This window comes from Dermacentor variabilis, chromosome 1 (genome assembly GCF_050947875.1).
Source record: "Dermacentor variabilis isolate Ectoservices chromosome 1, ASM5094787v1, whole genome shotgun sequence".
NCBI classification, from domain to species: Eukaryota; Metazoa; Arthropoda; class Arachnida; order Ixodida; family Ixodidae; genus Dermacentor; species Dermacentor variabilis.
The window spans coordinates 45459309-45486358 of NC_134568.1; the positions used below are offsets into that span (position 1 = coordinate 45459309).

Genomic DNA, 27050 nt, shown 5'->3' on the forward strand with positions numbered 1-27050 from the left:
ATTCATACAAATTAACGCTTATCTTGCCTTCTGTCTGTCCCTGGCTCAAATTTTTTGGGCTATAATCACACGCAGACTTCTCTATCATTTCATCGGTGACTGCTTTTCACCGGCTAACAAATGTTAAAGGTTATGGTTCGGCGCAAGGCGCGCCTGCGTGTATCAGGAGTTTCTCAAACGTTATCGATAGTTCTGGACAGTGGCTGTCGTCACCAAACCTTTTGTAACCTGATTGTATGCGCGACGCGAATTGTGTAGTACTTTCTGGAAGCCACGTGGGTACCAATTACGCTGAATCTTCTAGAAATTATGAGTAAAAGCCGACACGCTTGACCTGCTGATAAGATTTTCGACGGCCACCGACTTTCCTCACCGCTACCTTTGTGATTCAGTTTTACTTATTTTGCTGGCCACAACTTAGCCCAATAAAGAGGCAAATTTGTAACTCACAGTTTTGACATTTTCTCCACCGTCAGACAGCGTGACAATACACTAGAAAACCATGTCGTTTCAACAAGTTCAAAACTGTATCCTTGGAAAGTTTAGGTTCCAGAGACTATATTGCGTAGCCCTTATTATCTTGTACCAGCAAATGTTGGTTAAGGGAGCCACGACAACGAATATATGTTGACAATTGAATAGTGCCTTGCGTAAAGCAGCAAGGAAGAAAACAACAAGAATATATGCAGTGCAAGTATACACTTGCAACAAGGCAAGCAGCTATGATATAACAGTAAGTCCTGAACCTCTAGTAATGAAGAGATCATATAGCAGAGCGTAGCCCGCGCATGCATTCTGTAACACTGCCCAAACTAGTTTCACAAATTTTATTCTTCACATATGACGTATACTGCAGCGCCACGGACTGACAGCGAATATCTTTTTTTAATTTTTTTTCATTTCTTAAGTATGCATGGGGGGGGGGGGAGGCGTACCAGCTTACGGCGAAATTTGCTAGGTATACTTAGCTAAACAAACCACTTCGTTCAGTTATATTGGGTATCACCGTACGGCATCGTTATAACGTGTCCTATGTATACATACCTCTTAACTACTACGTCAAGGAACCCTTCAAACGCCCCCCAATGGTCTCCTAAATACCGCACACATTTTCTTTCCGCTATACGAATACATTATTAGGATGGTCGTGTCATTATGAATCCTTGTTGTATGCGTGTCTACCAAGTAGTTAAGAGGAGCTTTAGCTCGGGTGCTCTTATCTAAATACACGTAAAAGGAGAATTCGTTTTTCTCAGCAACCACTGCACTAAATTTGCCGAGGTTTGTTGCATTTAAAAGAAAAACTTAAAATCTATTGACTGTTGGTTCGAATTTGTTATTTAGGTCGTCAATTCTGTATTAAATATGGGTAAAAATCGAAAATTTCTCAGAAAACAAAACTATCAAGTTTACAACTCGTCAATTCAGCAATGAAAAATGATATCGCGATTCTGTGCAAGCATTGCACCTAATAGTAAACTTCAAGCGGAGAAAATTGATATGTTGGACATGAATCTCAAAAAATTTAGTGGTATGAAAATACAGCTTTTTCAGAACCCTTGTACAAAACGTAACAAGTTCACATAAGATATAAAATGACATACAGAATTTGTCCGCTTTATATGATCTAATGGGTGCAGTTTACAGAACCGGGATATCTATTCTTGATGCAGAGCTTTTAATTTCTAAACTTCGTGCTTCTATTATTTTCTAACTGGTGAACTTTTGAAAATCTTTTTGACAAAATTCAGGCCCTAAATCGAAATTCCGCTTCCATCTGTCCCTAGAAATTAACTTTCTCTCTCAAGTGCAACAAATATCGTTAAAATCTGTGCAGGTGTTATCTCGGAAAAAACATTCTTGCGTTTTACATGTATTTGATGAGGACGCAACGGAGTTGAGCCCAAACTGAAGCTTCCTCTTAAAGTGAATTCGGGCGGGAAGTTCTCTAGGAAAATGAGATTCTCGTTCTGCTTAATTTTGCTTTTTTTCTCTATTCAACGTAGTTTTTCGCTGGACTGGCATACAAAAGTTGTTTTTAAGGGGACGTCATTTGCATTCTTTTCGCCATACACGCCTTTCTTTGAGGGAAGTTCTTGCAGCCGCACGAAGCTCTTTATGGCGCGCCTAAGCACATGGGGGCACGTGTCTGTCGCTGTTTGGCTTCTCGGGAAATCTCATTCGCCCCTAAAGTAGCAGCGAAATTCGGCTCAATTCCGCTGGAATAGTTGGAGGTAATTGGGCAAACAACTATAAACGAATTCCCTCAGATACTATGTATCCTACAGGGAGAAACAGGTGCGTTACGCTCTCGTCTTTTAAAGGCCTCCGGCAATAAAGTTCAGGGCCGGAACGGTGAGAACCGCCGCTGCGCTTAAGCATGAGCACGACTTCCATGATTGGGCGACGACCGCGGCGTGCTCAAAATCTCAGAGGTGGTTGCATGCGATTCAGACCGTAGCCTCTAACCACCAGATACCCTGGTGGCCTGCTTATGTGCTATTTAAAGGCTGTTAATAAGAAAAGTAGACATTTAGCAGCCCAGCAGCCGGAATTGCTTCAATAGTATACGTTTACATTCGACTCCGGTTACTTCTAACTTTGCGGGGCTGCTAGTTTTGAGAGAATTAGCAAACGCTGGCAAAATTAACCAATTCGAGTGGTTATTTATTGCTTGAACTATGCCGTCATCGAAATACTACTGCAATACAGTATCATAATAAGCGTCATCGTTGATCAGTGGCCCACAGACCTCAACACTATGTCGTCCGCGCGGACAAAATCGTCATATGAGACATCGCCCACGGCATAGCACCGATCATCATCATCGCTGCGGAATGGTTGCTGATGTCACTGTTGTCGCTAAATTTCTTAAGCTTTCAAGCTTTTAGTATACCGCTCACATAAGGGGGCTCCAGCGGGTGGTCGAATTAGCCGACGCGATAAATTTTCGCATTTGAACTAAACGAGCTTTCCTTCCATGGCAATGTATCTCGCTGATACTTCCCAGTCCATTCGGATTGAGCAAATAGTCGAATTAATCGAGGTGGTATTAACCGGAGTCGATTGTACAGTACTCATTTTAAGATAATTTAGCCAAAGGGGCATTCTATTGCAGGGCGCCTTTACATGGACACTAAGGAGCAACACTGCATGAATTTATACTGGCAGAATAGTCTATAAAAACTCCATTGCTATTATTTAGCGGGAAAACGTCGGTTTTTACTCAAGAAAACAAAATCCATACTTTAGCCTATTTTCACGCTGCATGCTCCGCGCCGGTTCAAGTTCTTGAGACCCGCCGCACTGGTCGTGGCCGCGGGTTTGGACCCGGCCGAGGCGGTCTGATTCCGGTGGGGACGGAATAAAAAACAAAAGAAAAAAAGAACGAACAAGATACTCGTGTACTTAGATTTACGTGCATGTTAAAGAACGCCAGGTGATTAAAATTAATCCGGAGTACCCTATTACGGCGTGCCTCATAATGAGATCGTGGTTTTGGTCCCTAAAGCCCTAGAATTTAATTTAAGTTCCTGACATTGACTGGCCTACGTTGTAGATTCTAAGGACGCCTGCTGCTGCTGTTATATAGTGTGTGCAGTTTACTTCTTTCGGGGGGTGCTCGTCTGTCTTTCTCGTCCCCTACCCTTACTTTCTCGCTGTCATCAAACTGCCTTCCCTCCGTGTGAGGTAGCAATTGCGCCTCTCGCTAACCTTCTTGTTTTTCTATACATTCTTTCTCTCTCTCAATCACTCTCTCAGCACTCAGTGTGACCTCCCGGATTTCGGAATATTTCATCGTATTTAGGCCATTTTGGGCCAGTATAAGTTCTCGAAATCTGCCATGTTCCGTCTTCGGTTCCTTCCATATATAATTTAGTCCTTCTTTACCGATAAACAGTTAGCTAGATCCGAGTAGACGCCTACCCAATGACGTCACGATGAACTTGTGTGGCAACTTAAGGGCAGCGTCGCCACTTTTCCATCGTTACCATGTGTATTCTGGCCGACTAAGTATAATCTCACAGCAAGAGTCGCCCTTTGCTACTAATGTAGCTCGGGAGCGTAGATGTATGGGCGGGCAAGGAGCTATCAGTGTGGCAACCACTTGTAGCTACGCCCACTAATGCAGCTTAAGTTACTGTTCCTCGTTAGACTCCCCTTAACATGATAAAAAAAAGAATTGTTCTGTTATGATCACTTATTAAACATTTCCTCCTGCTCCACTGCGCGCAAGACCTTCATTACGTTAATGTTCGGTTATATATATTACATACAGAGTTATTCATGTTCGCTTCTTTTTTTCTTGCTATGCTACCTTCACAAAGCACGCATTTGTTGTTTTGAACGCACTGGTTTAGTACCTGTACGAGCATAAACGCTGATCACCCTTCCTACAGCCATTGCGTACCTTACTTTACGTATATTATCTCTGTAGAAGGCACTAAAGACGTGGACCTCTGTGGCTGGATGGTGGCATGCTCTGAGGGTACATACAGATATATTTTTTTCTCATTGTTGCCATACAGATTTGTATAAAAAGTTTATGAGCCTAGCCAACGTGCCCGCTCTTGCAGTTAAGTTGTTCAACTTCTTCGGCGAGGCGCACCTACTTTGCCGCTGATAACGTGAGCATCTGAAGACTAATTAACAAAATAAATAACGTTTTTATTTGAGCCTCGCAGACAGTTCTTTATGTGGCAAATTTGGAGCGAGTCACATTATAACGCACCGGTGTTTTTTTTTATTTCTAAAATTGCGCCTAATTTGAGATGTTCCGCGTGGAATTTCGAGGCTCAATCCGAGGAACATCGAAGCCGAGCACACCCCGCAGTTACGCCAAACGGAAATGCGCTGCGACGATATGGGTAATGAGGTCTGAATGATGGCATGTCGCGGCAAATGCGAATACAACGAGTGGCGGTGTCACGTGGTATCAGTATCTGCCGCGACTGGCCGTGACGTTGTTTCAAACATCGTCGCGCTTTTCGCCACGGGGCGTTTCCGTCTGATATGATAGCAAGGTCACATTTTCAGTGCTCATGGCACGCTCGGGTTTGATATTCGCTGGATTGTGGGCTCAAATTCGACCGTTATTTTTTTTTATTACGTGCGATTTTGAAGGTAAAGAAAATCGGGTGTTCTAAATGTGGATATCATCAAATTTCTTATATAGACAACTGCCCCCAAGGCTCTAATAAAAGAGTTAAACAATTTTTTTTGTTAATCAGTCTTTTGATACTCACTGACTTATCTGAGAAAACGAAGCGTTCGCTACACTATTAGCCTTTTAATAAAAAATCTGTACGGTATAAAAAAGAACAGCCTGTATAGGCATGGCTAGAGTAAAGTCGGACGTCTTTCAGCTATGGCAACGCACAAGTTTACGAACGAAAAGTTACGGTAAGAGAACTTACGAACGAAAAACTCCGTGACTTTCTACAAAGGTTTTCGTTCGCAGGTGCTACTAGCCATTGGCCAGCCGCCTTCGTTAATAATATGTCCAAGACCTGGATTCGCTGGAATGTGCTCTTCTGAACAATTCTAGCATATAAGAGCGCTTTATCAATGCGGGCCTTAGAGAAAAAAACATAAGTTCAGCAAGGTATCGGTTTATCTATACTCGATAAACAATAAACGCTCGGCTACCGCACACTCAACACTCGCTTAGCGTTTAGTTCGCAGCTGACGCCAAATAAGGCCGGAAGCTATGGAATAAATTCGAAATTTATTTTCACCACGGGAGATTTCAGGCCCAGTGCTGCTGTCCATATATATCTGCCCTACCACATACTGCCGGCAAGTTTCACTCAAGCAAACATACTTTTTTTGTGGATCCCCTAAACGTCAATTCAGCGGGTTATCATTGTAAAACAGCCAGTGTCTCTGTCGGTTTCCTGTGATAAGAGGGACAACCCAGGTCCGCCGACGTCAACTGTGCGGTATAACTGCCGAAACCGCGCCTTATATTGCTGAAACGGCCGAGGACTTTCCGCGGTGTAGGCGTTCACACGCGTATACGCACTAACAAAAATTTTTGTAGAAAATACATATAAAGTTTTTAGACAAGAGTCTGTGAAGTCAATAGACTTTCTGTAGATATTTATTTAGACTAGTCTATAGGGTATCTAAAGACTTACGGCCTTACACTTTTTGTAGACTAGTGTGCAAAAGGTCCGAGTCTATTCGACTCACTATATATGGTCTATAGATATGAAAATTGACTTTTATAGACAAATGTCTGCAAAATGTCTATAGACAAAAGTGCGTAGGCTTGTATGGTTTTACTTTTGTACACTGAAGTCTATGAAACCTCTATAAGCAAATGTCTAGACGGCTCATAGCTTTGTACGCGCCGTGTTCTCGCCGCTCTTGCGTCGAAGCGATAGATAAAGATCGCTTCGCTCGCTGCTGCTGCCACGCTTGCTCTCACCAGCGTTCTGACCGTGAGTGTTCGCGCTCATCGAGTGGGATGTGTTCATGTTTGCTGGCGCGCGATGACACCATGCTCCTTTATTGAGTTAGTAAGCGAGTGTCTCCAAGTGTATGCGACCGATAAAGCTGTCATCCTTACTTCGTGTAGTTGTCTACTAATTTGCTATCGCAATCAATGCTTCGATCGTCTTTCGGGCGAAACTGTGACTTTTCTGTCTCTCTAGCTCGATCTCTCTCTGCGTACCATACGCTCGAAACGGGTTGCTTTCTCTACCATTTTTAATTATTTTTTCTATGGAGAAAGGAAATGCGTTGGATCGCTGTATTACAAACGCTTTAGGCTATCATATGCAGCTGGAACGCACACTTGGATGAATGCACTGTTTGCAAAAGCTGTTGTAAGGCACGTCAGGCGCTTCTGTTATCGCCAACGACGATGAGTAATACAGTGCGTTTCTAACATATCTTCAAGTGTACCACCAAATTGGATACCAGCACACAGGTTAGTGCCCATTTGTCTGTTCCGCTGATTTCTCAAAGCAATCAATACAGTAATGGCGTGCGCACATGCTCGGCCACACAGGCATATCGCCTGCGAAGGACTGGGTGGACTCAGAGGATTTGGCACATATTTTAAGTGAACGAGAACCTTTGATAAGTTTAATATACCGCATATCCGTCTACGAAAACCACCCGATGTTAGTGATGCAGCCGAGATATGAAGACAACATGAAAAATATCTGAAACTCGGATGACACATTAGGCGCACACCACACAAGTGGCATCACTTCATCTCACACCTACAAATTCTGCGTTGTCAGCAACAAACATTACGAGTCTCTGTGCTGTTAGCTTGATGTCTGTTTGGAATGCACTTGTCGCTAAAGTTGGCGTTCATAACATCTATTATCACGATTGGATCGGTGTTTTTATTAAATTGAATGGCATCAACAACGCAATCACTGGCGGCTGTTCGTTGTACTGGACAGTGAAAAATATGCACCTGGTTATTTTCGCGTAGAATGGCCCATTCATTTAAAAAAAACCCGATGCATGATAGCTGCGACAGCCTGTGTATAATGCGACGGCGTGAGACTCACCGTGATAGAGTGGCAACAGTTGGACGTGTAGATGAACGCATTCCTCTGTGTGCCGAGTTGGTGGGTGACACCAAGTCATTTCGCTCGGCTGGCGCGCAGCCAACTTGTGGCACTAACGACTGTTGTCGAGGAAAGTGTGAGGCTGGTAGCCACGCAATATGTGGCGCGTGGGTGACTCTCTTGACATAACGAGAAGCAGAGAACGCGGCGGGCTCCGTGGCGGGAGCCCAAGGGAGCATTTCATGCGTGAACTGTAATGCGGTTCCACTCGTCGCACACCTGATATGCACCGCAGTTCGTTACACACTCAGGTCGCACGCAACGTCGTCAAATGGGGTCGTTATTGAGGCTCCGCTCAAAGAGATCGGCTGCCAGGGTGCCTGCATGGTGCCATGCTTCGAGCGTCGCGTTCTCGCACCGAGCGCAATGCTTATTGGACGGCAGATTGACGCATGAACTTTTCAAAACGGGTATCATGCAATTGTCGAAAAAGCTGTTCAATGAACAACATGGCCGTTTTGAAGCGCACGGGATGAAGGAGTCGGAGCACTGCGGCGTTGAGAGTCTGCAGGAGATGCACAGAGAGATACTATAGCTACCACTCTCCTACACACGTTATTCTGTCGTCGCGATGCCACAGAGGCTTCTGGTTTTAGAACGTCGAAACGAGAATAGCAGGAATATTATAAGCGTCAAACTAAAAGAGGACCGTTTGCGAGAATTTTAAGCCGAAATTTCGCCGTAACTATATAAATTATATTTCCATCGACCGCCTATCTTAATTACCGTGAACGACACCTTGGTCGAGTCACTGTGGGCTTCGACTGGGGATGTGCTGCGCTCCCGTTGTCAAAACGAGTACATTTGTGTTTGCACTAACAGATACTCCCACGTCTTCCCCGTTTATTCTCCTCCAATGACAGTGTCACACGCCGCATTCATTGGACAGTAGGTGTTTCGTTGTTTTGTTTTCTATCCGAGTGAACTGTGCTCTTCTCTGTATAAGCGGCAGTTGAACGAGGCAATCGGGAGGCGCGAGCCAGCCCACGTGAGGCATGCCATCACGCTGATTAGCGAGTCTGTTGAACGTCTTTTGATGAGGCCTTCAGAAATATTCCTCCAAGACAGGCACACATGATTTGTATAAGAAAGGTCTAGCTCTCTAACTCGTATAATGTGCCGACATATGTGTAGAGTGGGCCACTCCTGTACTATTTGTGTTCCTCGGGGCACTGTCGTTGTGCGTTTCTGTGCGTAAATTTCACGGCGCTCCCATCGCATCTTTTCTATTGCGAGTCTGTGAGTATCTTGTTGAATATTAGGTGAGGGGACGCGCTTCTTCATGTAGTTGGTACAATCATTTACTTATACACCTGTGTTGCCTTGTCCCCAAACATAAGCATACACAATTTCGTGCACACTTGCTTTCAAGTGCGTAAGCATTTCTATGCCTACCCAAGCAGGAAACAGGTGCGTCCGTCCCTCCGTCCGTCCGTCGCGTAAAATGATTGCTTTCAGGACAAGGCCCGCAGCAGCGAGTGATTTGGCCTCACTGACCTTCGTGCTGTCTCTCGCTTCAACGCGAACTAAGCGGCGAGAACACAGCGTGCACGAAGCTATCATCACTTACCGCACTATGTTTCCATCGCAGATCGCTTTCAAGATAGTGGCATGCGTGGCCTCGCCATACGCAGCCGCAGCCGAAGTACGGTTGGTCACGGTTGATAATGGTTCGACGCGGATGCATAAGGTGCAAAAGAGCGATAACGGCTTATGACGATCGGAACGTCATCAGCGCACCTGGCGCCGCCACCTGCAGTAGTTTGCTTACCTCATCAATTCACCGTGCGCTGCGAACACACGTCTCACGGCAATTTTGCTTGTATTTGCGAGCTTCTTTCACGCTCGAAAAAACGCTTTTATGCAGCGCGTATCAAGCAACGAAAAGCTGCATCGGCAGTTTTTGATGTTGCTCTACAATTTTCTCATTGGCACTTGTAATCGAAGTATAATATTTGAGAAATTGGTTAATTAATTAAGACTAATCATCTAATTAGGCTGAATGCAAAAAAATAATCTGAATATTTCTAAACGACGGCAAACAACATTACCTTGGTCCTGTCCAGCTACGTGGCATTTGCATATATTTAATGTTTGGCTCAAATTACGTGGGACACCCTGTATATTTACTGCTTCGTTACATAAAGAGGGAAGCGCTTATCCGTTTTGTAACACGTGCATTTGCCCTTATACTTAGCGGAGCAATATGGCTTAACTCGATCTTCATAAATCTTGTTCAGGGTGAAAAGGTGGGGAATTATAGGGGTTTGCCTGAAAACGAAGAATCCAAGCATATGTAGGTACTGGTGAATCGTTTACACTAGACCCGATAAATGCCTGAAACCTGTAATTATTTAACGAAGTTGTAAGGGACCTTTCAAGCCGTAGCGGTACATTCCGATGAGCTAACTTTCGGTTTATCCCACTCGGAGCGTCACCGGACGCGTATACAAAAACTTCTGGCCGCAGCAGGATAGATGGATCGAGGTGAAGCTTTGGAGGTTGGGAATATACCCGGTGCAGATGCCAGTAAGTGCAACGTAAGTTATCTGGTAAAATACTGAAGATTGACTATAACAACAACAAAATTATGCGGATTCCGCGCACTGCGGTAATGAATGTCAGCGACACTTTTTGTACTTTCAGGTGAATGTTTAAGCTCATCCTCGTTTAGTGCAATACTAGAGTGGTGAGGTGGTGTTAAACATTACCTGAGTGCACCGCGTGGTAAACAGAACACACAGCGAGACGTGTTTGCTCGAGGCGTTGTGCAACATTTTTCATAGCCCGCTAGAAGGCTAGCACGGTCACTGCCTCACAAGGTGCAACGCATCGTGTCAGAAGTGTTAAACATTCATTAAAATAGGGGACATTACATGCCAAGCCCACAATATGCTTATGGAGCATGCGGCAATGGGGGACTCCGTTTTAATTTTGACCGCCTGGGATTCCTTAATGTGTACCTAAATCTCAGTACACGAGCGTTTTTGCATTTTACCCCCGTAGAAATGCGGGTGTAGCGGTCGGGATTGAACCAGTGACCTCGAGCCACGCCATAACGACAAATCTACCAGGCGGGTACAGATTTGATGGGCAGTCGCTTCCGTAGTGGGGCATAATATAATTATAAAATGTGGGATTTTACGTGCCAAAACCACAATCTGATTGCGAGGCATGTCGTAGTGGGAGGCTCTAATAATTTGGACCACCTGGGGTTCTTTAATGTGCACCTAAATCAAGTTACACGGGCGTTTTCGCATTTCGCCTCCATAGAAATGCGGCGTCCGTTACCTCTGGCTTAGCAGCCCAACGCCATAGCCACTAAGCAACCACGGCTGTTCGTAGCGTCGTATAGATGCTGATGTGCTTCAATGCGGTTTTGCGTACGCATACCCATCAGTTGCCCGCGGTTGAGAAATTTGTACGGTGTTATACTTTTGATTTCGGTCGCCCAAAATTATCTTCGCATTAGCACGCGAAATACAACTTTTGAATGTACTGCAGTGCAGTGAACGCATCTCGCCAAGTAAACGACAGTCTTTGGATACTATGGGCCCTGTAAGGAAGCACTGCTGCTGCGATTGCGCAGTTCATATTTCGAGCTGCGCTGCCAGTGTATGTGCACTCTCAATGAAGTATACATTATCACTCACCGGTGAAACCAGCCTAGGCTGGAATACCAAAGAAACGGCACGGGCGAATCTGGATGCAAGCGGACATGTATACCTAGCGCCGAACTCGACAATGCTATTGTGGCGCTAAACCGCCAAATACGCACGTGCAGACTCAAATTTGCCCGGAACCACCCATAGGCAGAGCAACATTGGACAGAGTCCCACTGGTCGTGTGTTTGGGCGAGTTTTGATTTAGCCGCGCGTATCCGTGCTCCGCATATAAATTAGCCGCGCATATCCGTGCTCCACTGCAAATTATGTATTCGCACTTAAGTGTGGTTGTGCTACGTCAGTCCGCGACATTCAGAAAGTTTATGCTAATATCTTTTACATTGCTGTCGTGAAGTTACGCGCTGTTTTGACACCGTCCCATTCTGTAAGGGAAGTGCGGCGCTCATCTTCCTTACATTTCTTATAAAGTTTCGATAATCTTGGCCATTTGGTCTAGTTGCAAAACATCTTTGGACAACAAGAACGTATATACGTGCTGACGTCTTCATGCGTGAATGTAACTTCTAGCAGTAGGCTGTGTTGTTAGCGTGCCAATTTGTACAACATTATTTCCTCTTAAATCGAGTGTCTTCATAATTAGAATATTTTAATATGTACTTAAAGTAGACGTCAGCTATAAAATGTAGTGTCTATTTGCATCACACGCATAAGACTGTGATCACAGAAGACAGATTGATGCTGAAAACCAAATTTCGCAGAACTCTAGGGAAATCTAGGGAATCATTTTATCCGAGTTGAAGCAAAGCTGGCTTTGGAGGTGGGCAGCACTGCTTGTAATTGATGCTAGAAGACGGAGGACCCACGCTCTAATGGTTAAAATTGAAAGGCTACCCCGCATTTGTGTTGCGGTGTGGGCTAATGTAATCTATGCTGATGGAACTCACCATCGATGCATCCTTGTCTTCATCATGTTTGTTACTCTCACTTTTTTCATTTATTTTTTTTCTGTAAAGTACAGCAAAATGACGAAACTGATGTACAATTCCACAACAATCTCTTCAATGCAACCAATTTATTACCGAATAGAACAGCTCAAACGTTTTTTTTTTTTAATTAAGAAAATCGGAAAGTGCGTTAGATATTCTTTGGAAATCCTAGTGGGTCTTTAGCGGCTTACATTGAACAGCTAATACTAATCGTGATGTAAGCCTACAAAGAGATTGCGTAGAGCTGATAAAGGTTTTGTTGTTGTTGCTGTTGTTGTTGTTGTTTGTCTCTCTCTGGCTTACCGAACTGCCACATACGGTGTGTCGTGTTTTGTCTAGCAATAGAGTTGACCTAATAATTGCTTTTACGGTGATTTTAAGGAACGAGAATCTCTTCTATAACGCTTACATTGAAATGCTCTTGAACAAATGTTTCTGATTCAAATATATTTTTTGTTTCTTACACAGGTACCGAAATTTAGAGAGCACGTTTACGAGCAGAGGGTCCCGATACTTCGATTAGGAATCTGCGTGCTCGACGCCTGCAGCGAGCAAGAACTGAACTCCCTGTTAAAAGCAGGTGAGTTCCTTCAACCCTTCCCACCCTTGAATTTCATCTCTGGCTTCAGCGCACATACAGTATAAGAAACAATATGAGCCAAACGGTGGTATTTATTGTTAAAAATGAACAATAAATCCGGGGCTTTATGTGCTAAAACAACGATCAGGTTACCAGGTACACCGTACTGCGTAGACGGGCACTCCGAATTAATTTTGCCCACTTGGTTTGTTTAACGCGTATCTTCATTGTATTGGGGACATCATGCGTGCTCAACAAGAATCGAATCCTACAAGAACAATCGCCGCATTCACGCTGTGCATCGCTTTACTGTTTCAGTGCGTACTGGTCTTGTAGACTCCATTATCACAAACTGCGTCACATCTCTACCTCCTGTTATTACGAAGACACAACTTATAATTCTGTAAGTATGTGCAAAGGCCGTATGCACTGATGCTTACTGATAGGCGTGGTAAACGTCGAGCGACATTCTTCCGCCATTCTCGTGTGTTTTTCATTTTGGCAGAGCATGTCTCGGGGCTCTTACCTTGCTGATCGCGCTTGGAACAGCTGTGGACGTGTGCTGCTCCGGCAGCAAGGAGAAAGGGCCAGCCAAGAGTGAGTATAGCGAAGGTAGCGTAACTGATCTCGGGCTAGTTTGTAACGCATTATTCTTTGTCTAAAACGCGAGCGTTTAACAGAGAGCAACGAAGACGAATACGAACGAGGACGAGCGCTTGTCCTCGTGCATTCTTCTTCCTGACTCGCAGTTAAACTTTCTCGCTTTATACACAGTGCAAAGTAACGAGCGTCTCACTAATTACTGACCCCATAAACACGCGCTTTATTATTTATTCCTCTGTAAGACATTAGAGAGGCGGCTTTAATGTCCAAGTGCACGGACACGTAGCCTCGAAGTGGAGAGTGTTTATAAAAATATCATGACTGCATTCAGACACACACTTACGATTCTTCCTGTTCTGTTATTTTTTTATTTGTTGAAGCACGGTTTATCACTTTGATAAGACATTAGGTGCACTTAATCACGAAATGCCTAATTCCATCTTAATGCAATATTTCTACTTTGCTTTTCTTTTCCCTTTGAAAATCTGGATTCTTAATGTCTTTTGCACGCAAAAACGGTTTGTAAAAACGTGCTCCGGACAATAGCGTTATCGAGCGATGTTGTGCCGACGACGCTGGCCGATGACGCAGCTCCTCCGAGCGATAGGACTGGTAAGCTGACTGTTTGGAGGGCTGAAGAGGGGGAGGTGTAAGTGAGATATAAGCCAACATAAGCTTCATATTAAATTATATTCTATCTCATATCTATTTCTAGTGAAATTTCAGGCATGCGGGCTTCGTTCTTTGGAAACAAGCTTGAAAAAGCTGCAATCCAAATGCGCAAACTCGCAGTGATACTTTTTTCTTCATATTGTGCAGTCTTTTTTGAAAGCCACATAAAATAAAACGTAATAGACACAACCTATTTGATGTTTCTTAGCGCACACTACAACTTTTGAAATACTAAAGTTCTGCCTTCAAAGAAATATGTATAAAATTGTGTGTAATTAAACTTCTAGTTGTATTTCCAAATTATTGCATAGTCTGTGTAAACAACGCCGATTACAAATAATTTTCCGTTGGTCTCATTCCCGTAAGGTGCACAACATTGCTTTTTTTTTTAAATACCACGAAACCCCCGATATTGCTGCTCGTTTTTCTGCAATAACAATTTGCCGCAGCTCAGTGGTCGTCCTAAGCAATTTCATCTCTGTTCTCGCTGCTCGCGCTTTTGTTAACAAATATTCCCTCTCTCCCGTTTTTTCGTCTTGCTTTCAGATATGCTACTTTCAGTTCTGACGCCATTTTCTGTGGTGTCCAATACCCGAATGATGCTCCACATAGCGACAGACAAGACCTCCGACTCCTACAGCATGAAATTTCTGCATGGCATTCGTTTCTTCAGCATTGTCTGGATCCTTGTAGGACACAGCTATGGTGCTCCTTCGGATGTCTGGTGTACGTGAGTCTTCGATTATTTTAAGTCACTTCTTTGACAGGAACTGAAATACTAGAACACTGGAGTTGTTGTTCTTATCATTTCGCATGTAAATTTCAGTGGCAAAAATAAACAAGCACGAAACAGAGAGCTAGTAGAGATAGACTACGAACTGGGATTTAGGCCCAATCAGGAAACATGCTTTGTCTGTTTCGTTTTGCCTCATCTCGCCGGCATCATACATTTTTGTCTATGTACACATGTCACAATAAACAGTATTTATTAGTATTTATCATTATTAAGGCAAAGCGCTGGTGTCGTATTATCTTCCCTACAAAATATTGTCACGGGATCGAATCCCGGTCACGGCGGCCGCATTTCGATGGAGGCGAAATGCGAGGCCACCCGTGTGCTTATCTTTAGGTGCACGTTAAAGAACCCCAGATGGTCCACTTTTCCGGAGTCCCTCACTACGGCGTGCCTCATAATCAGGTAGTAGTTTAGGCACGTAAAACCGCATAATTTAACAAAAAATGCAGAAAAATGTTTGAAACGTTATTGGTCAACGTCAGCTAATGACATTGAAAGTGCACTGAGGTATTGTTATGGCATCATTGAGGAAGTTGCTGACAAGTGTTGATAATTGGCCCGCGAAATTTTGTCGAAACATCATTGACGCATTTCAATTTGAGAGGTCATTGGCGTATTATTGAAACCACCTTGAATCTCAATATTAAAAGCCCAATAAAGCATTGTTGCAGATGTGTTGATTGCCAACACTGAACTACCAGTAAAGGATTGTTGAATATGTTGCGCGTCAGTATTGAAAGCCTATTGAAGTATAGTTGGAGCTGTATTGTACGTCAACGTTGAAAGCCCATTGAAATATGCCTGCAATGTATATTGAGCAGTGTTGAAAACTGCATTTTTCTTAAAATACTGCTATGTTTCGTCACATAGAATTACCTTTGATGTCACGTTGATACAGTCCTTGTATATGAAAGGACAGGACAATTTTAAATACAGGCGCTTCTCTGTATAGCAAGCCTAGGTCACCCGCGGCTCAAGAACATGCTCTTAGATTGCCTATAATAAACTATATTCTAAAGCTGTTAGCAGAACAATCATGCCAGTTTTTTAATTGGCTTAATACAGCAAAGCCAATGCTCCTTCGCGAAATTAACATTGCAAAATTTATACGGACAAAAAACAATTTTCTAGGCGAAGTTTTTATTTTTAAACAACCTTTTGTGTAAATATACAACTATTTGTAGCTTGAGAATATCCAAAACTTCTTAAAAAGTATTGCAAAGTACAAGCTGGGGGGGGGGGGGCTGCAGCTTGACACCATAACAAAGTTGAATATTGACAAACGTAAAGTTTGTGTAGCCTTAAAGTAAAAAAAAAACATTTCGACATAGAAATAAGTAGCGAAAATAAGTAAATAAATAAATGATTAAAAATGAATAAATAAATGTGCTACCACACTGGCACGACAGCAAGCAAGAAGACTCATAAAAGGTGCTTGCTTTATTTATTAGGTCTCCAGTGATAGTAACCATGACACGATTCGCTCGAGACCACGGCAGGCACTTGTATACGGGGTGGTTATTTTAAAGTTTTATGGAATTTTTACAGATTGGCTGTTGCAGATTGCACAATTCTCGTCCTTGAGCTCGATTATTCAGAGAGGCAGACATTACTTGCACAAGAAATCAAAACCCATATTCATTTAATAAAGAAAAATACAAATTAACTTCTTAATTACTTTACGGCACCAAGTGCAATTTACCAATTATAGCCGGTGAGTTCAGAAGGCGTATGTACTTGGAATCAATTTCCAGAATGACACCAGTTTAGAGATACGCGCCATCAAACTGGTCGTAAAAATGCACTCGTTTTGCAAAATGCAAAAGGCTCTTTGATGCATTGAAGCATAAAAGTAACTGGAATCCTATGCATTTCATCCCATATGTTGGAAAATACCTGGAAACTGGTATCATCCTGGAAATTCAGTTCAAGTGGACAAGTCTTGCCAACTCACCGGCTATAATTTGTAAATTGCAATATGTACTAGGAAGTAATTAATTAGGCAAATTAGTAAACTTGCGAGAATTTGTTAATTATGTGTTTAGAATGTGCTAGTACTTTCCGCCTCTTTCAAGAACTCAGCTCAGGTACAAGAATTACGCTATCGGCCAGAGACGAATTTTAAAAATTTAGTAAATCTCAAAGATGTTCTCTCTGTATAATCCTCTTATTTATTGGTTCAATGGAATGTGCCAGTTTCACCAAACATCACCTACCTTTGAAACAAAATGGCAAATGGAATAAGTGATGCCATGGTATCAGTTTACTGTGCTGCATTGTTTGTTGCATGATCCAGCTGTATTTTCTGTCATAATTAGTAGGTTCCTGAGTGGATCATTCTCTACCAGGCGGTTTATTAATTTTGACTACTTCAGGCTTTTGTATGAAATACTGTGGCCATTAGTGACCAGCTGGAAGCATTTAAGAAATTATTCCTCATGCGAGTTCCATTTCAATCTTGTTAAGTGTGCCAAAAAGGTAGAATAAAAGAATTTGAAAAAAATCTGGTTTCATGCATACATGACCGGCACATCATTGACATTACAGCAAAGCTCTTGTCGCACTTTAATATCAAGCTAACTTATACCTCTTAATTCTTACTCATGTATTGGGACCACAAAATAAAGTATTTGTGCGAAGTTGTGTAATATAGTTTTTCTTGAACGGAACCATTCTAACAAATTCAGAGATGCATTTTCATATGTATGTATGAAACCAAAATTTTCGTGAAATTTTTCGTTCTACCTAGTTTTGTTTCATTATAAAAACATGAAATGGTATGCCATGTGGAACAGTTTCCTACAAAAGTGGGTTGCTTGGCATGAAATGACCCGACATACCAAAAAATAAATAGTAACAAAGCAACATCTTTGTTGGAACTACATCAACAATTAACATAAAAATGTAGTGAGAAATTACAAAGCACAACACTTGTATGTTGGTTTGAGCCATCCTACGTGGGCTTTTCAAGAGACTAGAATAATTTATTTAAATGAGATTACCATGAAAATATACAAAAATTACAAAGCATAACGCTTGTATTCTGGTTTGCGCTATCCAACACGGTCTCTTCAGGAGGCCTGCATAATTATCATCAATAAAGTTGAGACGAAAATGTCAAGAGTGACAAAAGCACAACATTCGTATGCTTGTTCGAGAAATCCTAATTAGGCTCTTCGAGAGACTAACATAACAAACATAATTGAAATAACTATAAAAATGTCGAGCGCTACAGAAGCACAGCACTTGTGCTTTGGCTTGAGCTGTCTAACTCGTGCTCTTCAGGAGACTTAATGTCTCATGCGAGAAGCGAGACAAGGATGTTCGTTACATAGGGCAGGTTAGTACCAGGAAATGTGCGACAGGGGAAGCCTGCAAAAAAAAAACACACAGAACGAGTTTTAAGAACCAAGTTCCACATGCAAGAGTGTGACTTACATTATACCATCATTTAACGAAATTGATTTATTTCTTTGGCTTTATATAAAGTTTTGGCAGGTAGAACTACAGAGCATGACCAGTTCATTTTGTCCAAAGTGGAGTGGCACTGGACTTCACTTAGTACGACAGACAGACAAACAAGAAACTTTAATTGGTCCAAAGGGACTACGTTGTCGTAGTCGCGGGCCGCACCCGCACCGCAACTTAGTACGACATGCAAAAGAGCGCAAAGAGAAACAGCGCACACCCTCGATGTCATAGATCTGGGGCGCTATAATGTAAATCTATTAGGAACTTTTCTATTCCAATTCTGCAATCAGCCCTTCGCGATTGGTCACTTTTTTGGACTACTGCCCCTTCGCCTGTCTGTCATTCGACGGCACAAAAACCGCGCAAGCTCCCAATCTGACATGACGTGTGGACACTGATGGTGCATAATTCGACCGAACAAAAGAAAATGAATTATTTATGATTCGATGCCGTTTCGCCATTGACCCTATGTTATTGGTAAAAAGGTTTCAGGCTGCACCCACTTCACCTGTCTGTCACTAGACGTCACAAAATCGCGTAAACTCATTGCGTCCAAGTGACGTGTACGCGATAAAGATGCATTAATATGCTGTACAAAACTGGATTTTTTGTTCTGAATAGCCAGAGGCTGCCCCGTTCCGAAATTAATAAAAGATGGCTACCGCCGATCACTCAGGCACTAGCTACTCGCACTTGCCGGAGAGCTTGGGTTTATTTTCGTATTTTAAGCGCGGCGGTATAACGTTATCGAGCACTTTCGGCACGTATACGACATCGCTCTGCCAACTCTTCCATGCTGAGGAACCACTTTAGCGGCATTTCTCACTGTCCGTTGCACGCCGCCCCTGATTTTAGACAAGCCACCCCAGTCTAAATAACGGAAAGCGGACCAATCGCAGAAGCCGGCACCTGCCTCCTCATCCGGTTATCGATCTTCAGTGCAGTGGCTCGGCCCTATCGAATCCCTCTCTACTTGAGCGTGCTCCTCATTTTTTGTCAGCCAATTAGATAAGGAAAACCGCTCAATGGAGCAATGGTATTCATTTTGAAAGCAAGCAAAAGTGACCTCCTATAAACGAGGGGAGAGTTTGATTGGGCTGAACTGTTCAGGCAACACTGCGGGTCACCGGCGGATGCTTGCGTCAGCGCTTACGTAAGTTTGACGTCAGGAGATTGTAATAAAAACATATTGGAATAGTTTTACTTTATAGGGCCCATGAACTTTGCTTGCTTAGAAACAAAATGATAAAAAAACGTCATGTCTTTCATGAAGAAACCTAAGGGGAGACAACTAACAAATAAAATAATTTATCGTAACTTCCATAATTACAGTGTGCAGCACTTTATTGCGTTTTTCCATGCTCCAAATACAATATTGTCATGTCCCCAGAATTAGGTGCGGCTTCATTGGAATTTACGTTTTACTAGCTGACATGCAGTTTGAGCGCACATTTCGCCTTACAATGACTCTTCTTAGGACTCTATTTAAACGAAAATACTGCCTATAATGAAGTGTATTTCCTGCCTCATTGACTCTGTTATACGGAGGATTCTCTGTAGCTGTGCGCCAAGCTGGTTAGACTAACACATGCAGAACCTTACAGCTATACGAAGAAATACTCCGTCTTCTAAGAGCCATATGCAAGTGGATTGGATTGGCCCTTTGAGGGTCACCGACAGGTGACGGAATATCTGAAAAAACGCGCCTTTTTAGAACCGAAGCGTCACCTTGCATTACTCTGGAGGTGCTGCAACCTTCTGGGGCTTTAAGAAAATATTTCTACTGTCCTGTCGCCCCTTGGCTTTCTCCAAAGCAGATTTTTCTCTTAGCTCCATGGTGGCTGTCACTGCAGTAGTTTGCGACTATTCCCGCTTCACCTAGTTTACTAAAATAAGTTTTGTAAATTTCATTACCTTAGAAACAGTATACTACTTTAACCTGCATACAGCAAGAAACCATGTTTACAACTGCAAACACTAAAAGGTTTTGTGAGTGTATTGTCACATAAAAAACTATTGGCCCATTTTTTCTAGAAAAGTAACCCCAAGGAACTCAACTCTGCAACTAAAATATTAGGGTTACGCGAATAGTGATTTTTGAGACCGAATAGATTATGAATCGAATAATGTCAGAAGCAAATCGAATAGAACATGGAGTATTTTTCGAATAGTTTTTGAAAAATTAACATTTGTTATCACAATTAATATAAAACGATGATCACATCCTAGTATTCTTGAAGTTAGCAAGATTATAGTACGTTATGAAGCGTTGTTTATTCAAAGCGCGAATGGAGCAGCAAACAAGTAGTTTCTTCACGTGCACAAGACTCTTCAGTAAGAGTGAATGATCGCTGTATAGACTATAAAGTAGGGCTTCCTAAACGATGTAGCCTGCTCTACTACGCAATTTCTCCTTTTTTATGGCTATACTAAGCCCACGAAGGTGAAAACTGACCGTGCTTTTGCTCGAATTTTATATTTAATAAGCGTTTTGAAATATTCAAGAATATTGGAACTTACGAATAGTGACTTTTCGATTCGAAGGTCAAATCAAGTAGAACACTATTCAGTTCTTTATTCGAAAGTTTCCAATATTCGCACACAACTAAAAATATGTTACTCCTAAATTGAGACGCATTTCCCCCCAAAAATGTGATCCTCAATAGGGTAAACTAGAGAAACTTGAAAGCCCATTCATCTGTTCCATAAATTCAAACCCATAAGCAGTTTGAACTATGGTTTGTAATAACCCTGTAAACACGCAAGTGCTCCCTTGAAGTAAGAAAGCAGCATACACTTCCAACGATTTCAGAATGCGAGGTGACATGTCCCATGGCCTGGAAAAAGCTCTAGATAGCAGCTGCCAAGAAACTAGCCAGTGCTGCTCAATTTATTTAATCATGTGAGAAAAAGTCGCATAAATGTATTTTGTTTTAGCATATCTTAGAATACAAAGCTATAAATTGCATGTTAAGAACAGCTTAGGTGCCTAGATTGAATTAATGTTCGCTAAACATAGTAATGTTGACAGCGATGCTGGCAACTCTGTCCCCATTGTTGTTTTTATCCAAATAACCAAACAAAAACGCCACGCAAAAGTTCCCTCTGCTGAAAGGCTGCTGCCTGGCACTTCTGTGGTCTGTTGAGATAGGTGAAACCCCACTGCGTTTTGTGTTACAGAACCTTGAGGGTCATTTTGATTGCTGAAATCTGGTGGGAGTACTGTCCCTCGACTTGAGCAGTAACTGCATTGATCATAGCTTCTCCATAACTCCTATATTACAGTAACACTTTCAGGTTACTTGAGCATGTCTTCCACGCTACTAGATTGCTAGCGGGCTTCACAGACAACTATCCATTGCAATCACAGTCAATTAGCATTACTAATGCGCAAATGCAGCTCATTTGCACTGGTGGAGCCTCCAAGGACTTCTGGATCTTGAGGCTTTTATCCAGCACAAACAAGAAAGATAGCAAGTAAGCCAAAGCACAAAAAGCATTCAGGATTTTTTAATGTGATTAGTATTCTTTGGATACTCAACATATTGTCGGGTGTTTGTCTCTAACCATTTTCCCGCGAACTTGTGTCACTGTGTAGTCCATGGTCTGATGGGTATAGTATGGGACTGCTATGTTGAGGGAGGCGGGTTCGTAAGCAACCATCGGAACAGCTTGGGTCACTGGGTACGTGACCTTGGCTTTGTGCCACTCTTCAATTAACCTCTTTCACACCATCTCCGTAGCTGCTGCTTCTGTTGGCAAGCAGCAGTAGGAGCTAGAAGAGGAAGATGACTGTGGACGTTAATGCGAGTACCACTGCAATCATTCTCGCTTGCAGTGCCCCAGAAGTAATCTGCGAGGTTCTACTCCGTTGTACGGTGTGTACATGAGCCACAAACGCAGAGTGCGCCTTCCGCCACTTCATCATTTAAATGAATCACCTAGCGAAGCACAGGCTGCACAAGGTAACAAAACGAACTCCGTAGTTTGCGGACAAACACTACTTTGAGAAGCACCAAACCCTTGCCGCCATCAACTTGGAGTCGCTCGATGTCCGCAGGCGTCACAAGTGGCCCCTGTGGCAGAAAGGATGTTCCACATCCGCCGCCAAGGTTTGGGAGTGGTGGCGCTGGTTAACACTCCCAAGGTTAGTTGAAGTAGTAAAACATAAATAGTCAAGAAAGTGGAAGGGAAAACGGTGCCGCGGTAGCTCAATTGGTTAGAGCATCGCACGCGTATTGTGAAGACGTGGGACCGTTCCCCACCTGTGGCAAGTTGTGTTTTCAGCCACTTTCATTTCCATTAATTTATAATTTCTTTAATTCAATTAGTAAGTATAAGTAATTTCCCCTATGTGGTCCTTGGCGTCTTTGTTGGCCCCCCTTCTCATGATATGATAAATAAAAACAACGAACACACTTGACTCAATAATAGGATAACACGCATCCCTGATTCTCATTAAGGTCGGATTGCCAGTATAGCAGGGGTCACGCATTGGGTGTCTAGGTGGGATCCCTGCTACCTCCTCCCCACCCCAAGTTCCAATTGTTTTTATGTGTCCATCGACCCGATTTCTGCATCTTAAGAGACACAATGCCAAGGAGATTCATGTCGAGCTGGTTGCTATATGTTGACCAACACTTCACACCGTCCAGCTCGGCGTGAGTCTCTTTAGAATTTTGTCCCTTGAAATGCAGAAATACCGGATCACTGCTCGTTCTTCAGCCAACTTTCTGAATTTACTTTGCTGTTCTTGGTTTGGCGCCTCCAGCGCTGAATTCGAGTGCTGCATATGACCTAATATTTATATTCTCTTAAAACTGCAAAGATGTGCACTCATGTTGATTCCTAATGTGTACACCTGTCCCAAATTTATAGTGCTGGTAATGCCAAGTTTATGAATGCCCCTCGTATATTAGGCATATACTCTGAAAAGGCACGTTCTGTGTTTAATTTGTTCGCAAGTGGCACCAAAATTTACTTTCAGTCGCAGTGCAGTTGCAAAGTCTCTGAGATGAATGAACAAAATTATCATGTATGTTACTTAAGGCACTGTGCACCAACTGATCAATAGAGGAAATGCTTGCGGTTGCGTAAGAATATTTTTCTTCTGCTTCCCGCAATGCATTCTCACGACATCACTGCATTTGATCATGGTGACGCTAGAACTCACCTTTCCCGTTCCGGCTGTGGCATCTCCAGACTGATTTTGTATTTGAAAACAGATTTCAGCATTAAAATGGGATGCCACGATGTGTCAAAAGCAACATTAAAAAGTGTTACATGGACCATTAAGCTGCCATAAATGGATGGGTATCAATGACTGATTGAAAACATTAAAGTGTGGCTGCTCTTGTGAGGTGGGTCAATTATTAATTTTTCCATTCCGTTCCTCATTTTAATTATTGTTTCTGCCCATCTACTGAACTGTTATGGCTGCCTCTTAAAGGCAGCTCCTTCATATAAACCATAGTTTTGCGTTTTTTGTTCCCCGTGTAGCTACTACTAGTCTCAATGTTTCCTTACTCTCAAAGAAAGTACTCCATAGAACCGCTCCACCAACAAAGAATTGTTCCAAACTTGTGGTAAAGCGTCATTTAGTTCACAAGGATGCGCTCCCCTTTCACTCTGTCCTCTTCATAGTGTGCGAATTCAAAGCAAAAATACCTTTTTGACATAACTATCTACTTCAATGGTAGAAAAAAAACACTGCTAATTTTTGACGTTTAAGCTGTCGATAACGCATGCGTGTCGTGTGGAAGCACAGTGGTGGGATGACACGACACACATGCCCAGGGATCTGCTGCCCTTGGTATTTTCGAATTTGGTTAAATCAAGGAGTTATTGAAGTGTCAAAAGCTGAAATTTCACACGATTACATCATTTTGAATGTTCTAACCCACTAAAGTAAAACCTAGAATGCTATGGAATCTGGCTTTTCCGTAAATGCTAACAGCGTCTTCGCAAAGCCATTTGCACGAAGCACTCGATGCCGTTGGATGGAGAACATGGGAAAAAAAAAGAAGTTGAACGCGCGCGATCTTGTGGAAAACAAAATCGGCACATGTTACACCCGTGTAACACGTGAAGGCGAAAGCGTGCTGCGCACGTGGTGATGCATTAAAGGGAAGCTGAAACACTTTTCGAAAAAAATGAGTTCTCTGCGGCATTCTACAGTTTTGAGTCCCCTGAACACGAATATCTGGTTCAAAAAGGGCGGAAACAAACGCAAGCGGCTGTTTTTCAAGAAAACGCGCACCAGCGCCTCAGGGCATCGCGCGAATGCCGCTGTTGCCCGGGATTGGTAGGGGCAGCTGTGACGTCGTTGGCGGTAGTCGCCGGTCGGCGCCGCCGCATGTCTCCGTTTCAGAGCGTAGCACCATTCCTTTCTCTCTGGTAGCACGCGGTTCTGCTGTTCTGGCTTCATAGCTGAGTTGTACGATGGAACGTTCTCGCTGTCTCCGACAGCTTGTATTTTCCCCGTACATGTTTGAACCCACAGCCGATACGGAAAACGATGGCGGCAACGGCGGCAACGACGATGTTGAGTGTGCCAACAGTGAGAGCGATGTGTGCACCTTCTCGCGCGCTGGAAATTTTAGCTGGTACGTATGTTTTTTTTTCATGTAGCTGCACGTTGCAAGGACGGGAGAAAAAATGCTCTAAAGTGTCACTGGGAACATGCTGCTGGAAGAATGCCGAAGCACTAACTTCTCATTAGATTCTAAACACGGGTGCAATTCCGCGATGTCAAGCACCTTGCCGCTGCTTGTCTAAAGTCCCGTGGTTTTTTCAGCGTTGATACACGATCGCGAACCCAAGTGCCGCGTTTCAAAGCGCGCACATGCAGCGCTGCGAGGTGCAGTCATGGAAGTTGCTTATCATACACATCCAGAGATGGCCAGAGGTATTATATGTGCAATATTCACACTATGGTTCGACGACTTTGCGAGTGTGGCTCGATCAAGAATCGGTATGCGTGCGCCATGCTAGTGTTCACATAAAGATATTAGGCAGTTTTAGCACCGCCGTGTGGTAAACACGATAACTGAACCGTACGTCGAATGTCACTAGGCAAGCCTACACTCCATTTGATACCTCAGATGCAACGCTGTGGAAGCTACGCTCGAAGTCCGGTCACCAAAATTTATTACTGCGCGCGTTTCCGTCTATGCTTCGCAGCGTGCCAGCGGCGTTTGCTCGCGCGAGCATGCACGTGAAGCTGCCGCGACGGGCTGCAATTAAAAAATACCGAAAAGAAATTTTTTTTTAAAAGAACGTGTTAGCAGCCGTATAAGTATAAATCTACGGAACGAAGTTTTTACACGCCGAGTTCAACTACTCTAACGCGTGCATGAAAATATTACCGTAACGCCTCATGTCGTGCGATTTGAACACGAATGCTGAACAGCTAAATCTGCGGGCACCGCGAGGTAGGACGAATAACAAATATCACTGAATGCTCAAGCGTACCCCCGGCCAGTTGTTTCACCGTATCAGAACAGCGCCGAACAAACAGCTGTAGTACAGTGTTCCGTCACAAAGCGGAGAGGCAAAACAGGATGAAAACGGCAAGCACTTTGCACGTAGGTGCATATTCCTGGCTGTGCCTCCACCTCGCTTCGTCGTAGACCGTTTATTCGACACTAAGGTGATCATCTGGTAAAAAATTGCCCGTGTGCACATTAAAACCCTTACCTCATGCTTTCTCCTCTTGGCGAAGGCCGTTTTTGGAGGTGGCGAGGTGTTTCTCTTGTAGGAGAATATAGACGGAACAACGCCGGGCTTCAGTCGCGCCGATTTAACTGGAATACCGATCAAATCGGAGGGGTCAGACTTCTTGCAAGACATAACGAGCCGCAGTGTGAAGTAAACGTATTGCGCTGCAGGTCGATCTCCTCAACGCCCCTTTAGAGAGCCTAAAGCACTATCTAAAGCTTCTTTCGTTCTTTCTCCCGTTCTATCTTTGTTTCTGTCTGTTCTCTTTTTTCTTTCATTCTTGCTTGTTTCTTATTTCTTTCTTTGTTATTTCGTTCGTTCTTTCTTTCGTTCTTTCGCTATTTCTTTCTTTTGTTTCATCTTTCATATTCAGCCGCTCGCTTACGGGGGTATGAGTCATTCCTGGTGTTGATATTTTCTTCCTTTCCTTTTCTTTTCTTTGTTCTTTTTTTACTTTCGTGTCTTCAAATTCAGTCATTGCACCTTTGCTTGATTGCGGTGGTATGAGCCATTCCAGATTATGTTATGTTTTTTCGAGTATGAATCATTGCTGCTGATGATGATTTTTGCACCACTCGTCAACTTTTTTGCATCACTGAATTTTTCTTCGGTGATATATTTCATTCCGATTTTACCGAAATCTGTGGACGACAAACTTTGGTTGCTGCCGACGCAAGCATCGGGTGATTACCCGCAACGTTGAACAGTCCAATCGAACGCTTTCCTCGTTTACCAGTGGTCACTTTTGTTCGCTTTGAGAGCGAATATTTGCCTACCTTGACAGGTGTTCCTTATCAAATTGGCTGACAACAGAGGAGCGCGTAGAAGTGGAGAGGGTTTCTATGTGTCCGAGCTAAAACAGTGAAAGGAGATAACCGGACGGGGAGGGCGGTGCTGGTGTCTGCGAGTGGCTCGCTTCCTCTTGCTTAGCTTGCGGTGGCTGGTAGAAAATCGCGGCGGCGTGCAAAGAAATGTTAAAGGTGTCGCTAAAACGGACCCTCA

At 43.2% G+C, this 27050-nt stretch overlaps 1 protein-coding gene across 1 annotated transcript in view; it reads left to right on the forward strand.

Moving 5' to 3' along the window:
• LOC142576859 (nose resistant to fluoxetine protein 6-like) overlaps nt 1–27050 on the forward strand; it is a 66471-nt gene that overhangs the window by 15204 nt on the left and 24217 nt on the right. Inside the window, exons 3-6 of the mRNA XM_075687054.1 lie at nt 12676–12787; nt 13106–13190; nt 13293–13384; nt 14609–14788. Of these exons, the coding sequence (XP_075543169.1) occupies nt 12676–12787; nt 13106–13190; nt 13293–13384; nt 14609–14788 (469 nt within the window). The remainder of the gene's footprint in view (nt 1–12675; nt 12788–13105; nt 13191–13292; nt 13385–14608; nt 14789–27050) is intronic.